Source organism: Oreochromis aureus, linkage group 5 (assembly GCF_013358895.1).
Source record: "Oreochromis aureus strain Israel breed Guangdong linkage group 5, ZZ_aureus, whole genome shotgun sequence".
In the NCBI taxonomy this organism is placed as follows: Eukaryota; Metazoa; Chordata; class Actinopteri; order Cichliformes; family Cichlidae; genus Oreochromis; species Oreochromis aureus.
The window spans coordinates 12129995-12143861 of record NC_052946.1 but is presented as its reverse complement, the minus strand read 5'-3'; the positions used below and the strand labels follow the sequence as shown (position 1 = coordinate 12143861).

The 13867-nt window shown below is 45.2% G+C and overlaps 2 protein-coding genes across 3 annotated transcripts in view; one reads left to right on the top strand and one right to left on the bottom strand.

Annotated features, from left to right (window-relative positions):
* slc25a26 (solute carrier family 25 member 26) overlaps positions 1–3026 on the top strand; it is a 57406-nt gene extending 54380 nt beyond the window's left edge. The window contains exon 10 of the mRNA XM_031752441.2: positions 2599–3026. Within this exon, the coding sequence (XP_031608301.1) occupies positions 2599–2695 (97 nt within the window). The 3' untranslated portion in view covers positions 2696–3026. The remainder of the gene's footprint in view (positions 1–2598) is intronic.
* A 3891-nt stretch (positions 3027–6917) lies between these two features.
* The window catches only part of lrig1 (leucine-rich repeats and immunoglobulin-like domains 1), a 33871-nt gene continuing 26921 nt past the window's right edge, over positions 6918–13867 (bottom strand). The window contains exons 10-18 of one of the 2 annotated variants that reach the window (XM_031752382.2): positions 13076–13147; positions 12823–12894; positions 12541–12704; positions 11883–12239; positions 10916–11197; positions 9211–9645; positions 8946–9080; positions 8432–8716; positions 6918–7945 (exon numbers count right to left, since the gene is read on the bottom strand). In XM_031752382.2, coding sequence (XP_031608242.1) covers positions 7752–7945; positions 8432–8716; positions 8946–9080; positions 9211–9645; positions 10916–11197; positions 11883–12239; positions 12541–12704; positions 12823–12894; positions 13076–13147 — 1996 coding nt within the window. In that variant the 3' untranslated portion in view covers positions 6918–7751. Of the gene's footprint in view, positions 7949–8431; positions 8717–8945; positions 9081–9210; positions 9646–10915; positions 11198–11882; positions 12240–12540; positions 12705–12822; positions 12895–13075; positions 13148–13867 lie in introns of both variants that reach the window. The other variant, XM_031752380.2, reaches the window with a different exon arrangement.

Sequence of the window (13867 nt, the reverse complement as noted above, 5' to 3'; positions counted from 1 at the left end):
GGCTTCCCGGGGGGAATATTTGAGCTCTGGCTCTGCTCTGACGTCCACAGGTGGGCCTGATCCCAGACAGGAAATGTAACGCCAGCAGAGAGCTGAGACAAAACATGAGCGTTGAGTTTAAAATTAGTTCATTCCTTGCACCGCGGCTATCGGACCATCACATGATGGAGAAGGTTGAGTGGAATACACGGGGATCTGTGTTGTCGTTAGGCGCTCCACCTGCCCTTTGTGGCTTTACTCTGTTACTTCTGTCAGTGGGTTTTGATTAGCTTTGGATTGTATTTGATATCAGGGTGTAAGCAATGCTCAGCACTCCCCCGGTGCAAGCCTGCGGCTTTTGTTTCAGCAGATGGTGATAGATAGCCGTGCTGAGATGGAAAGAGCACGTCGAAGGGCAGGGCAACAGCCTCTGACTAATGTCCCGTGTTTATTTGCAGCAGTTCGGTTCATGCTTGGATAAACACACTTGTATAAGGTCTCTCACACTTCCAACTTCCTCTCGGTTTCACACACTTATCAAAGCCAGCCATGCAAAGCTAAGCCGTCTGTTGAGACCGGGCGGCCTAGGCCGGAGCATTCTTAAAGGTGGAGTCGTGTGAATGGTTGGGATGTTTGGAAGATCCCTGACATGCTTGGACACTTGTATAACTTTACAACGGACAACATGAAAATATCATAAGTAGGAAGTCTGTCATGGCCTCTGATCTCAAATTTCTCAAAAGAGCTGCACTTAACTGTGTGTGTGTCCAGAAATAGAAGCTTCATGTAGGGCACTGAAAGGAAGATGACAGAGCTTAAACAGGAGACTGTTGTAGGAAGACCTCGTGCTCAGCGTCAAAGGTTATTCTTGATCTTCTGTTCCACTTGAACATGCGGGGCCGATGGTTAGGCACAGTAGAGCTTTGAGCTAAATGCTAACATCAATATTGTAAATGCACAGCCGAGCGCCGCAGTAGCTGTGTCATTAATACAGCTTTTTTTTTCTCTAATAGTGTGTAATAGCAAATTGGGCTGGGTGGCTCTGCAGCAGAAGCTGGTGAAGTTCTGAAATGTGATACGGAAAATAATCTGTATACTTTAGCTCTCAGTTGCTAGCTGGAAGTCCTGTTTTAATTTCTCCTCTATGAAAACCTGAAACCTTAAAAATGTGATGCCTAAGCACAAAACCGGCCTGGTCAGGTTGCCCAGAAGTTGTCAGCTCTTCAGAGTTATTTTCTTTCTCTTTTGATTTGTGCGTGTGTGAGATGTATTTGCATTCAAGAAGCATTTTTAAGGCTGATGAAAACCAAATTAAACTTTGCAATATTTCAAAAGTTTTTATAGAAATGAAAGTGGACAGGAACACAAGTGCCAACACACCCACACGGATGATGAACGCAGACAGACATGTTGCATGCGTCGACAGTTTTGTTTTTTTCAAACACGTGCGCACGCGCACACACACACACACACACAAGCGAGCACAAGCACACAACCACCAGCACAGCACACAATACTTCTCATCCGTTACATCTGGCTTGGACTGGGCCAGACCATGTGAGCGTGGGGGCGTATTGGCAGACAGAAGGTGTTGGTAGGCAAATGCACTGCGAGAAAGTCAGGCGGAGTGAAGCGGGGGGGAAAATAAACGGAGAGACGGACACAAAAAGCCGGATGAACTGACAGGACCGAGTGAGCACGTGTCTTAGAAGTGCATGACGCAGCAAGAATAGGAGCCGGAGGAGAAATCCCCAAACAAGTGAGCCAGCTGAGGGGGACGTCGCTGAGCGGAGAGACAGAGAAATGGATGGATGGACAGCAGAGAGACATGTGCAGATGTCATCTGGCCATCAGTCACGTAGGGAGAGAGAGTGAGAAGGAGGTAGGTGGGGGGAGTGAGAGCTCCAGAGAGGACTTGGGTGGAGGCTTGAAGCCTAATCCCAAAAACAGCTGTGTGTAGCGGGAGGTGGGGGGGTATCTTGGGAGACTCTTATGGCCCATCACATCCTTTGACCACCACCACCACCAATGTTAGCAGCTCCTCGTTGAGCCTCGGTCGCTGTAACATGGGCCCCCAGCCTTTGCTCTTTGTGAGAGTGGCTCACTAACATGGCCTCATGTTTGAGGCGCTCTCGTGGACCCCTCTGCACCCAAACACCGTGCAGAGCTGGACATGAGACGCTCTGGGCTCCTCCGTTCGCAGCGCTTTTTCATGGCAGTCATTTAAGCTGCAGCACACTTTTATGAGAGCTGTTCAAACATCTGAGTGTAAGATAATCTACTTCTTCCTCTAACCCCACGCCCTTAAAATAAGGATGAAGCGTGCTGCACAAAACATCAAGTGTTCTGTTTTTAAAAAGAAATACTCATGCTCACAAGCAGGGTGTCATGAACAAGGCGATTTTACATTGTTAGACAGTAAGCGAACATTAATATGCCCAAAATGGCTAAAGTGGACTGACATTATGCTCTTTATTTTGAGGACTTCATTCATCCTGCACAGAAGTGCTGTAGATAGTCTTGTAGTGTCTCAAATGCATTACTGTACTTCAAATTTGACAAATGCTGCAAAGATGTCTTTTTTTAAGAAGCACATGTTGCTCTCTCCCCTTTCTCCAGTCTGTTTGCTGGCAGCATACCGAGGATGACCTTCATCAGCGCGGGCGGTTTCATCTTCCTCGGAGCCTATGAGAAGGTCCGAAGCACTTTGCTATAGCAGCACGACCTGTGACTGTCCTGAGTCCTGACCTGATGGAGAGAACCGGAACAGCAGGAAAATCGTCTCTGGAAATGGAAGATCCAGCATCCTGCTGAGTCCTTTGAAATGAGGCGAAGAGGAGACGCTCACAGGGATGACTGCATTACTCAGAGTGCAACATTCATACTTATTGATTAGGCACTCAAAACACCACAGAATTTTGTTGAAGTGAAGCAACACTGTATCATCTAGGACAACGCAGTCATTGTAGTCAGCAGTGACTGGGACAATTTATGTTTCATGTGTTTGTGAGAGAATGAATTATATGATTAAAAACTGTGTCTTTGTATCTCTCGAGTGAGGTTTGGGGCTTTCTTTGACTCTCTCTGGAACTCTGCATAGTTTAATAATCATTTTAGCGTTTTCTCCTCTCTGTTGGACTAAGCCACCTGCTTTAAAGACCCACCAGAGAGACACAGCAATATCTCACCATTGTTACAATCCTGCTGGAGCAAAGCTGACCTCATCCACCTGCAAAAGCCTTTTTTTTTTTGTCCTATTTTCTTGGAATCCCAGAACAGTAGAAGCCTTTAATTAACAAAATCATGCACTTTGTCATCTCTGGCCCTTCAGATCTTTTATTTATGAATAGATCAGATTTTTGATTTGGCCACTGCTAAAGCGTTTTGCTGTCTCTCTTATAGGTTTGTGTAAGGTTTTTTTTTTTTTTTAACCTTTTGTTGACCTCCTTCACTTGTATCAGTGTCTCTTTGGAACTCATATGAAGTTCGACTGAACAGCAACCAAACACTCCAGATCTGTTATCTGCTTATTTTGTAAACAGAGAAAGAAGGAATGGGCTTCACGGGCTAGAAACCTGCTTATAAACCAGTTGACTTTTTGAGTTTCTGAAAACGGGGTAGTTTGCATAAAAAATGGCTGCTTCTCATAAGCAGTTGATGCAGTACCTTTATTAAACCCATGGAGTTAAAGCTGAAAGTCTGCACTTGCTTAACATCTCCATTGTTTGATGTCAAGTGCTGCACATTAGCGGTGCTGATAGGCAGTTATAGAAAGCCATGCTAGCTGTTTCCTCTTATGGCAGTTGTATGTAGTGGGACGCTCTGAGCAACTGCATTCCCCACGACGTACAAACATTCAAATCAAACAGAATTAGAGTAAGTGATCGACCTGATTAGAAGTCATGAAACTGGTAAACATGCTGTTTTAACATAAACATGCTGTTTTAACATTTGTTGAAAGATGTGTATCTTGGTGGCTATATAAATCACTTGCGCTCTGATACACTCACTGAAGGGGTCAGCACACCAGATTTCACAAAGCAGCTTCATTTTCTGCTCTTTCATTTAAGCAGATGGTTTTGATTTTGTTTGCTGAGGTTGTGTGATATCAGCGGTCCAGTCCCACAGCTGAACCGATGTGCATGACTGGATCAAGCAGAGGTAAGGCCGTGCACATTTTTACTCCGGCTTTGATCTTGTTTATTGGAGCAGCGGTTTCCAACTCCTGGACCACAGAAGTGTTGCACGACCCGGCCACGAGGACGAGATATAAGAAAAGTTTGGAAATGAATGAGACAATCTCTGAGTTTCATTTAAATTGTTGCGTGATGTGATTTCCTGTGTGGCCTTTCTAAATTTTACAAGTATTCTTGCACCCCCTCCCTGCTCCTCGTGCTTTTAAAAGAAGAGGACAACTTAATAAAAAATACTCCAATACATCTTATTGAAGGATTATTTAGCTGGCATATGGAAGAACAGTTAGGTATCATTGTGTTTTCAGTGAATTAGCTCCTCTCATCCGTCAGCAGCCGGTCTGGAAGGTAAAACTGCACGAGGAGACAAATGTCCTCACAGGTGGGACTGTTTGTCATGCTGCTTGTCACTAGGCTGTAACACAACAATGGTCGGCGTGTGATTGGTGGAGGCCGCGGCTAGGGGCACGTCAATCATCTGGTGACAAACGTCCATCTGGAATGCACATCCTGACCCTCAGTCAGACTCGACTCAATAGCAAATATTTTTAACAGCCCGCAGGAGGAGAAAAAAAAAAAGCCTGCTGTCTTTGCAGCTCCAAGGAGCCAAGAGACATTCCTGGTTGGGAGATTAGCTTTCTGTGTGTGTGTGTGTGTGTGTGTGTGGCTACTTGACTACTTTGAAGATCAAGGACTCTGGATTTCATGTCTTTGTGCATGCTCCATTTGAATTCATGGCTTCTCCATAACCACTGTGACAGGAGAGCAGCGTTAAATGCTAACTCAGCTGTTTGTGATATTGTCGAAACAACATCCTCCCTTTGTGTGTGTGCGCTTTTTTTTTTATGAGCAAGAAAACAGGCCCAACACTTGTAATAATAGCAAAATGGGATTTTTATTAGACACTTCAATGCCATGTTAGACACTTCACTGTTTTAACTTTGACATTGGGACAACGGTTTCAGACAGTCTGCATCAATAAATTACTCAGGATATGAACTGCATCCTCGCTCCTTCGAGTCCCTTTTACCTACTACACGGGGGTTGCTTTCCCAAAGCCCAAAAAACAAAGAAGGAAAAAAAACAAAAGTTCTCTGATTGGTCTTGCTGGTAAAAATCATCTCAGTAAGTGCTATCAGGTGTAACCAGAGGAGCATGTCCTCCAGCTTACCTTGATAAGGCCACTGGTGTATTCAGGTTGAATGGTACCAAAATATTCAGGGACTGTGACAGTTCACCCCCCAAAGTTTGGTTAGAGCACGTTTGACAAGCTTCCCTAACTGTTCACAGCAGCGAGCTGCACCTTTATCCACCTCAGGCATGAATCGTTATTACTGAACTGCAGTGATTCAGGTGGAGTACTGGCCATCTTTTGCTCCCAAATGCACCACCCCGTACCCCAGCTTCCCCCCCGGATGTCGACCCATATTACAGCAGTAACTGAATGACACAACATCACAATGCATCTTTTGCTAAATTCATAGCATTCAGATTTTATTATTAAAAAACAAAACAAAAAAAAAAACGGTCGGGGATCCGGCCAATTAAACGTCCAAAAATTGCAGCTTCGGTTATGAATGTGGGCCATAACTCATGACAGGTGTCACGCAGTTGCACTGAGAGATTATTACTGGCTCTTGCAGCTTCCAAGCAACAGCTGTTAGCTGTTAGCAGCCACATGTGGTAGCAGAATTGTACCAAAGTCACTTTCTGGGACAAATTTAAAAAAAAAAATTGAACTTAAAGAGGACCTATTATGCTTATTGCAGATTTCACTCTTTCTCTCTCTAGATATATATATATATATATATATATATATATATATATATATATATATATATATATATATATATATATATATATATATATATATATATATATATATATATATATATATATATATATATATATATATATATATATATATATATATATATATATATATATATATATATATATATATATATATATATATATATATATATATATATATATATATATATATATATATATATATATATATATATATATATATATATATGTATGTATGTATGTATGTATGTATGTATGTATGTATGTATGTATATATATATATATATATGTATGTATGTATGTATGTATGTATGTATGTGTGTGTGTGTGTGTGTGTGTGTGTGTGTGTGTGTGTGTGTGTGTGTGTGTGTGTGTGTGTGTGTGTGTGTGTATATATATATAATTTTGTAAAAATTATTATTGGCATTGACTTGAGCAGCTTTGCACGATTCACAGTTCAAAACAATTATTTAGGTTTGTACACTGGGCCTAAGTGCAGCCCCCTCAAATCATCCTCTGGCAAACAGAGTGTCTGAACAGCAGGTGGGTGGAAACTGAGCAGTCTGAAGCCTGAGCTTTGGGCTCACAGGGATTACTTCTACATGCACTGACCTCGTTATGTGAAAACTTTGGCTATGTTTAATATGAGCATCCAACACTGCAACAGTTTCCACGTACATCTGCATATGAAAAGGAAATACCAAAAAGCATAATGAGTCCTCTTTAAAACACGTGAAGCATTCATCCCAACCCGATTAGAGCAGCTTTGCAGTAACGTGTAGTGTTGTGAAACAGGTGGAAGAGCCTTAAGGGTACAGTATGTACTGTTGACTTTAGTGCGTCGAGATATGCGGAACGTCTCCTCACAGAGAGGAGGCTCCTGCATTCCTGCCGGTGGATCGTGTACACACAGTCTGTATGTTTGTGAAGTGAAAAAAAAAAAAAAAAAAAAAAAAAAAAGTGCTTTAACTGACATCCCACCACTCGCACCAACATCTAACGTACCTAAATAATCAGCATCCGAGCTCTTCCTTCATACAAAAACGGTGGGTGTGAGTTGTGTTTCCGTAAGGCCATAGCTGGCAAAAAAAGGTAAAACATTCAAGTGCGATCAAGTGTTTTGTTTGCGATAAAAAGTGTACCAGGATCTCTCACAGAAACAGTCTCTGGATATATGCTATTACAACTTGAGTTTTCTTTGATCATGCAATAAGGCACTGCAGCTGAATGTTGGTAAAAGCTGAAAAAAGGCTGTTTTTTTTTTTGTTGTTGTAAGAAAAATAAAAATACCATCACTCCTTTCTTTGCCATGCACATATATTTAAACACTCTTTTTTGTAAAAGTTATATAATATATAAGAAAACTCTTATGTACAGTCAAAAAAAAAGTCCAAAAGGCGTATTTCTCTTTTTAGTCCCCCTGCACATACATATTGTACAAGATTCCCTACATTTACATGCTTCAAATGCAAGTCACATTTTTTTCTTCTTCTTTTTTTTTTCTCTTTTTTGGAGCTAAAATTTGTATTTTTTTTTTAGCGGCCACCTCCCAAAGGAAGGTTTTTAACTATGTACAGCTGATACGCTCAGATGGGACGCCCCCCACACAAGCTCCGCCTTCAAACTCCGGATGCCCCCCCCCTCCCCCCTTCCGTCAGTTCAGATGCAGGAGGCTCGGGACCGTTTGCCTCGATATGAGGTAGCAGGTTATTTCCCAGTGCAAGAAAAAAAAAAAATTGTATACATCGGTCCACATTTTTGGGGCTGCTAGTCACTGGCTCTCCTAAGAGAGGCGCCCTCATTCTGAGAGGCTCTGAGGGCGTGTCCATTGGACAGCAGAGTCTGCCTGAGCTCAGGCTCACAGTCCGTGTCGATGCGTCCGTGGCTCGTCACGCCAGCCAGCTTCACCGGCTTGTGGAAGGAGTCTTCCTGCGATGTCTTGGTCTGCCCCGCTTTGCTCACTGCTGAAACAGAGAAGGAACAGGCGGGGTCAGTGACATGGCACGCACAAAGACAAATATGTGCTCGGCTTTGAGAGAAAGCGAGGTAGTGGAATGTGTGTGTAGAGCTGTGTGGAGGTGAGAATTGGTATTCAAAGGCCAGTACCACTGCTATATAACTAAAGGAGCTGAAGCCCAGAACAGGCCCGGGCGTGCATCATCAGGAGGGAGAAGTCACTCCTGGGTTTTTTTTAAAGATAGATGTCCTGAGGGGCTCTGGGCATGTAACTATGATACAGTGTCAGATGCTGGTAGGAGACAATCCATCAAAGATCACATTCAAAGGCATTTGCAGAAAGAAGACTCCAGAATGGCTGATAGCTTCTCATGGCATCACCTGATAAAACTGTTATTCCAACAGGGCAGTGTCGAGCTTTAAGAAGAGTAGTGGATTTATGGGATAAGGCTGGATAAGTACAGTTAAACTCACTACACTAATCACCGTACCTTTTCTATCGTGTTGGTTCAGTGTTGTATTATGGTTTTTTGGAAACGCTGATCCTTCAGAGTTCTTTCGGATCCTGCTGGGGGTCCCATTGCAGAGTGGGGTTGTGTGTGACCCGGTGTCGTGCTGCTCCCCGGGGTAACAGTAAGAGTAGGGTGGTGGAATAAGCTGCTGCTGGTACTCCATGCCTGCAGCAGGACCAAACCCGTGTGCCAGGTAGTCGGGATCTTTGGAGTAGCTGTTGCCATTCTCCATACAATCTGTGCACAGCACTGCGCTGTCGAAACCTGTGGGCAGCCACGGGGAAACAAATACATGATTTGGAGGCAGAAAGTCAACAACTGCATGTCAACATTGTGCTGAGGGCGTCTCCTGTGATTATTTTTGACACTGAGCAGGTCTTTACAGCTTTACAGCAGCGCTCCTCTCATCATTATGCAACCCACCAGGGGACGTGGGAGAAACTGCCGGCGAGAGCGCAAACATTTGGAAGCAGAGAGCGAACTTTAGCGGTACCTGTGGTGTCTACAACGTGTCCGTTGGGCTGAGGGCCACCGCCGGTCTCCACACGGATGCACATGTCCTGCCGCTCGGACAGAGTCCCCTGGGAGGAGAGGTAGCTGGATACATCTGGGTGAACGATCGTCTCATCTGGGAGAGAGAAAAGAGGCATCAGAGCCAGAACTGTGGTGTGCATGAAGATTTAGTGGTTTCTTCATTTTTAGATTAAATGTGTTTTTAACTTACAAATTAAAAAAAAAAGAAGTCATTCTGAGCTCACCTGTGTTGGTCACACTGCACTCCTCGCTCTTCTTCCTCGTCTGATAGATGATACACACCCACACCAGCGACGTCACCACAATACTCGTAACCACAGCGATGACGATGATCCCTATAGTAACGGTGCTCGGGCCTGTCGGCGCGGCGCAAGCGTTCCTGCGCTCAGTCACCACCAGCTGGCTGTGGGCGCGCTCTGTGCCCAGAGTGTTGGACATGAGGCAGGTGTAGCGCCCGGCGTCCTTCAGCAATGCGGAGCCGATGACAAGCAGCTGGTTTCCCGGCGTGAAGTGGTGTCTGTCGGAGGGGCGCAGCGGTTGGTCGTTGTGCAGCCAGGTGATGCGCGGGGGCGGGCTGCCGAGAGCTTTGCACTGCAGCGCCACCGTCTCCCCGACAGTAACGCTTCGGTCCTCCAGGTCCTGGGCCAGGTGGGGCGTTTCTGTGGAAAAGTGGGGTGATGAGTTTCCTCATAAAAAGAGGCCAAGGATTTCTATAAGTACGGTTTTGGTGGTTCTACAGTTTTCTTTAGCACCTTTCTGTTCACTGTATTGAGTACAGACTGCTGGATTGTGGTGATTCAGCTGGACAGCCTGAGCACAAACGGACATGTCCAGCCACTGAAAGCCTATCCGTCTTCTAAGAATAATATTTATTACTCAAACACAATGCTGATGAAGTCTGAAGTTTCCTGAAAATTAAAAGCTTTTTGATTGGAGCACAAACATTTCCTCTGGGGCAGGATCCTCTTCAGAGGACCTGTCTGTTTCCTTGCCAGCTTCACGTTTCAGTGAATGAAGCACACTGGACTGAGCGATGGTGTGCCTGGTAAGGGTGGGCTCTCCTCTCAGAGTGAGCACTTCCCTTCACAGTGGGATGTACACAGATTAAGACATCTCACTTAACCCACTTCAGTTGTGTTCTCTTCTATCAATACTTTCTTCCTCCTCCTCTCTGTCTCTCTTTCTGCCCCCCCCCCGTATTTTCTCTAAATCCCTCTTAACTACCTCCCCCCACATATGCGCACTCACACTCCACCGCTGCAGTTCTTCTTTGGCTCCCATTTTTCTTCCCCCACCACTTTCTTTCAGTTAGGGGCCCCTTGACTACAGACTACCCCTCCTTCTCCGTCACTTAAACCCAAACATTAGAATTTCAGAGTGGTTTTATGGTATCTTGTTTCAGTATTTTGAAGTGCTTTGTAGATTAAAACTTGACAACATGCAAATGTTATGCTAAAGCAGTATTTTAAATGTTTGCAGGCACTTACAGATTAATTTAAAGGTCAATTAAAAAATGAATAAGTAAAAATATATCCCATCTGTATACAACAGTGAGTTGTTTTGCTCAGTTCAAAGACAAAGGACAACGACGATCTATGTGCTGAGATGGTTATAAGAGAGAAGCCCTGTTTTGTTTAACAGTGTAAAACAGCCAATAAACTGGGAGCACTGAGGCCTGCAGTGAAGCAGCCATGACTGTCCCTCACAGAGAGAGTGTGTGTGTGGGGGGGGGGGGGTAAATGCTTAACAAACTCCCCTCTGTGAATCCCCCTCAATCCCCTCCTTTGACCCCTAACTGTGACCTCTGAACTCTGACCTGCAGCAAGGCCACAGCTGGCGAGAAAGCAAAATATAAAGATTCTCATTCTGCTTCGGACTGACCAAACCCAGCTCCTTACAACTGCACCATGCTGAATTCACAGCTCTTACCCAGTACGGTGAGGGTGGCATTAGCAGAGACGGTGCCTGCTGTGTTTTTGGCAGTGCAGCTGTACACGCCCATGTCCACCGGCTTGACGTCCGTGATGAAGAAGACGTCATCATCGGGCATGACGTGCATCCGGCGGTCGCGGGCGGCAGGGAAATCCGTGCCGCCGTCCTTCTGCCAGGCGATCTGAGGTGTCGGGTGACCCTCTGCAGCGCACTCCAGCCTGGCGGTGTGGCCAGTTCGGATGGTGCTGTCCCTGGGAGTCTTGATGAAGGACGGAAGAACTACGGATGGAAAAATTCCTTCAGTATTAGCAAATCAAAACAATATGACCTTTATATATTGTAGGAAGGTTGACAATCCACCTCATAGTTTGAGTAATTTCCTCATTTATAAACATATAGGCAGTCTACCCGAGCAGGATGTAGAACTGCAACAGCAGTTGTAAAGGATTACAGAGCTGCTCATTCATTTTCCCAGCTGCTGCTGACATTCAAATCAAGAAACTTTCAGTTAGAAAAGCAGGAAACCTTTATTTATACATGAGTAAGCCAAAGCAACAACCAGGTAGATAACTGCCAAAATGCTGAATTCAGTTTGACAGGATCTGCTGTGAGCAAGCACTTGGCTACAGCAAGGGTTAAGAAGAAGCCAGAGGTCTAATGGAGGCTTTTTCACACTGCTTTTCTGCAGTTGGACAGTATTTATTCAGAGTTTGGTTCCCTGCCAGAGCGCAGAATAGATCAAGCCTGTCAGCGATGACATGCAGCTAAATCAATTTGTTCCAAATACCAGCCTAGGAGAGATGGACGCTTAGAGAGAGCGAGAGAGAGGAAGTAGCGAAAGACAAACTCACTTTGGGCCCTATAATTTTGAAATTCAGTTGAATAATATAAACAGCTGAAACAATTCATCTGTTTTAATAAAGGATAAAAGTGACCCAAAGAAGCTATTAACAACATAACACACCGTTGACAATGAGTCTGGCCTTGCTCGAGTAGGTGGAGCCAAAGTGGTTGGTGATGATGCACTGGTAACGACCCTCGTGGGCAAAAGTGACACGGCGCAGGTGGAGAATCGTAGTGTACTCCATCACGCCTCCTCCTCCTGCGCCTGGCAGATCTGGTGTCGCGGCCTGGTGGTGAGCACGCACATGGGCGTAGTTCTCCATCTCAGCGTTACGAAGGAGCTCCTGGTCCTTGCGCCAGGCAAAGGTCATGGGGGAGGAGCTGCTGCTGGCAGCTGTACAGGTGAGACGAACGTCACTGCCGAGGACTGTCATTGTGGCTTCCGGCTGTACGGTGATCTGAGGCTTGGGGAGGTCGTCTAAAAAAAGGCAGCGGGTGAAATAAAGTGTGTTTAAAAAGCACGAGGATATTATCACAAGCGTTGCTCAGCAGGTGTCTGCTTCCTCTGCATAAATGAATGCAAAAAGGGAAAATAAAAACTGACATGTTGCTGGAGAGCTTGTCGCAGAACTAAACAAAAACACTACCCAAATACATGCAAATATGTCAATAACAGGACAGCGGAGCCCATGTATGTGGCCCATCTGTGCCTTGAACGTCCCTTACTCATCACAAAGCAATGACACAGCCATGTAACCAGAGAACACACACACACTCACCACACACAAAGCTGCTGGGTGGAACCTCAAAGACGCTCTTTCCCTTCAGACTTTCCGGGTGGGCGCAGGTGGCATTGATACCGACCTGCAAACCACGTGCCACCAACCAGTCAGGCAACCAGTGGAGCTGGCAGTCACACAGCAAGCTGTTGCTTTGAATGAGACTGGAGGAGAGGGAAAAGACAAGCATGTCATGTGCACTGTACCCTTTGATGTATTTGTGAGTGTGTTGCTGCTGGCAGGCTCTGTAACCACACTCAGAACGATCAGTGTTAAACTCACAGGCTTTTGAGGTTCCTCATCTTAGTGAAGGCGTCGGGCTGAATGGAGCGAATAGCGTTCTCCCCCAAGTTCCTGTTGAAATATTAAATACTGTTTCATCAAGTGTGAACAGATTAGTCTTACCCACACAGATATCATTCCCTTTTACCAAGACGCTAGCAGCCTCCCCCTGCCAACTACTTTTACAAAACCCACCCCTCCTTACACTCCACCCCCTCTTTCCCTCTTCCGCTCTCTCTCCTGGGATACTCACAGGTGTTCCAGGGTCTCCAAGCCAGAGAAGGCCTTCTTGGCCACGGATTTGATCTTGTTTTCAAACAGAGTCCTGCCGTTTCCAAACACGAGGGGTGTCAATAGATGAAGAAGGGGGGAGAGGAAGAGGGAGGAGGGAACATTTTGGGGGAAGGAGATGAGAAGAGAGAACAAAACAGAGAGAAAAGCACAATTAGCCAGTTTGAATCTGATAAGATTTGAGGGGAGGTGAGGTATTGGAAATCTGAACTGTGTGGAGATTAGCCAAGAGGAAGGGTAAAGGGGAATGAACAGGGTTGTGGAGGTGGGTGGGGCCACCTGGGCTCTGTGCTGCTCTTCAAAGACCACTTTTATCTTTATTAGAATCTAAAAGCAATGACCGGGCACGACTGTGTGTGTGTGGACTCTACCCCCCCGACCAGAGCTTGTAAGGACATACGTGTAATCATTTCATTGTCTGTCAAGCCCAAAGTCTAGCTGCTTTCCCTCTGATTTGGGGTCTTAATCCCCTTCCTTCATCCCGCCACTGCCACCTCCTCATTCCCGTTGTAGCCTTTGGATCGCAGGAAGAGGAGACATGGCTGGCTGGGTCAGAAAGAAGAGACCAGTGTTCAAACTCGTCCACATGTCCACACAAACAAATGGCAGCCTTGTCACACAGATAACGAGAGAGCTACTTTGTCATTTTTTGTTTTTGAAGGAATTCAATGAAGCTGTCACATGCACTTGTAACTGAATCAAATCCAAAAATCATCTTTTGAAATGTAAGATCCACTTCCATCCCATGTGGCGG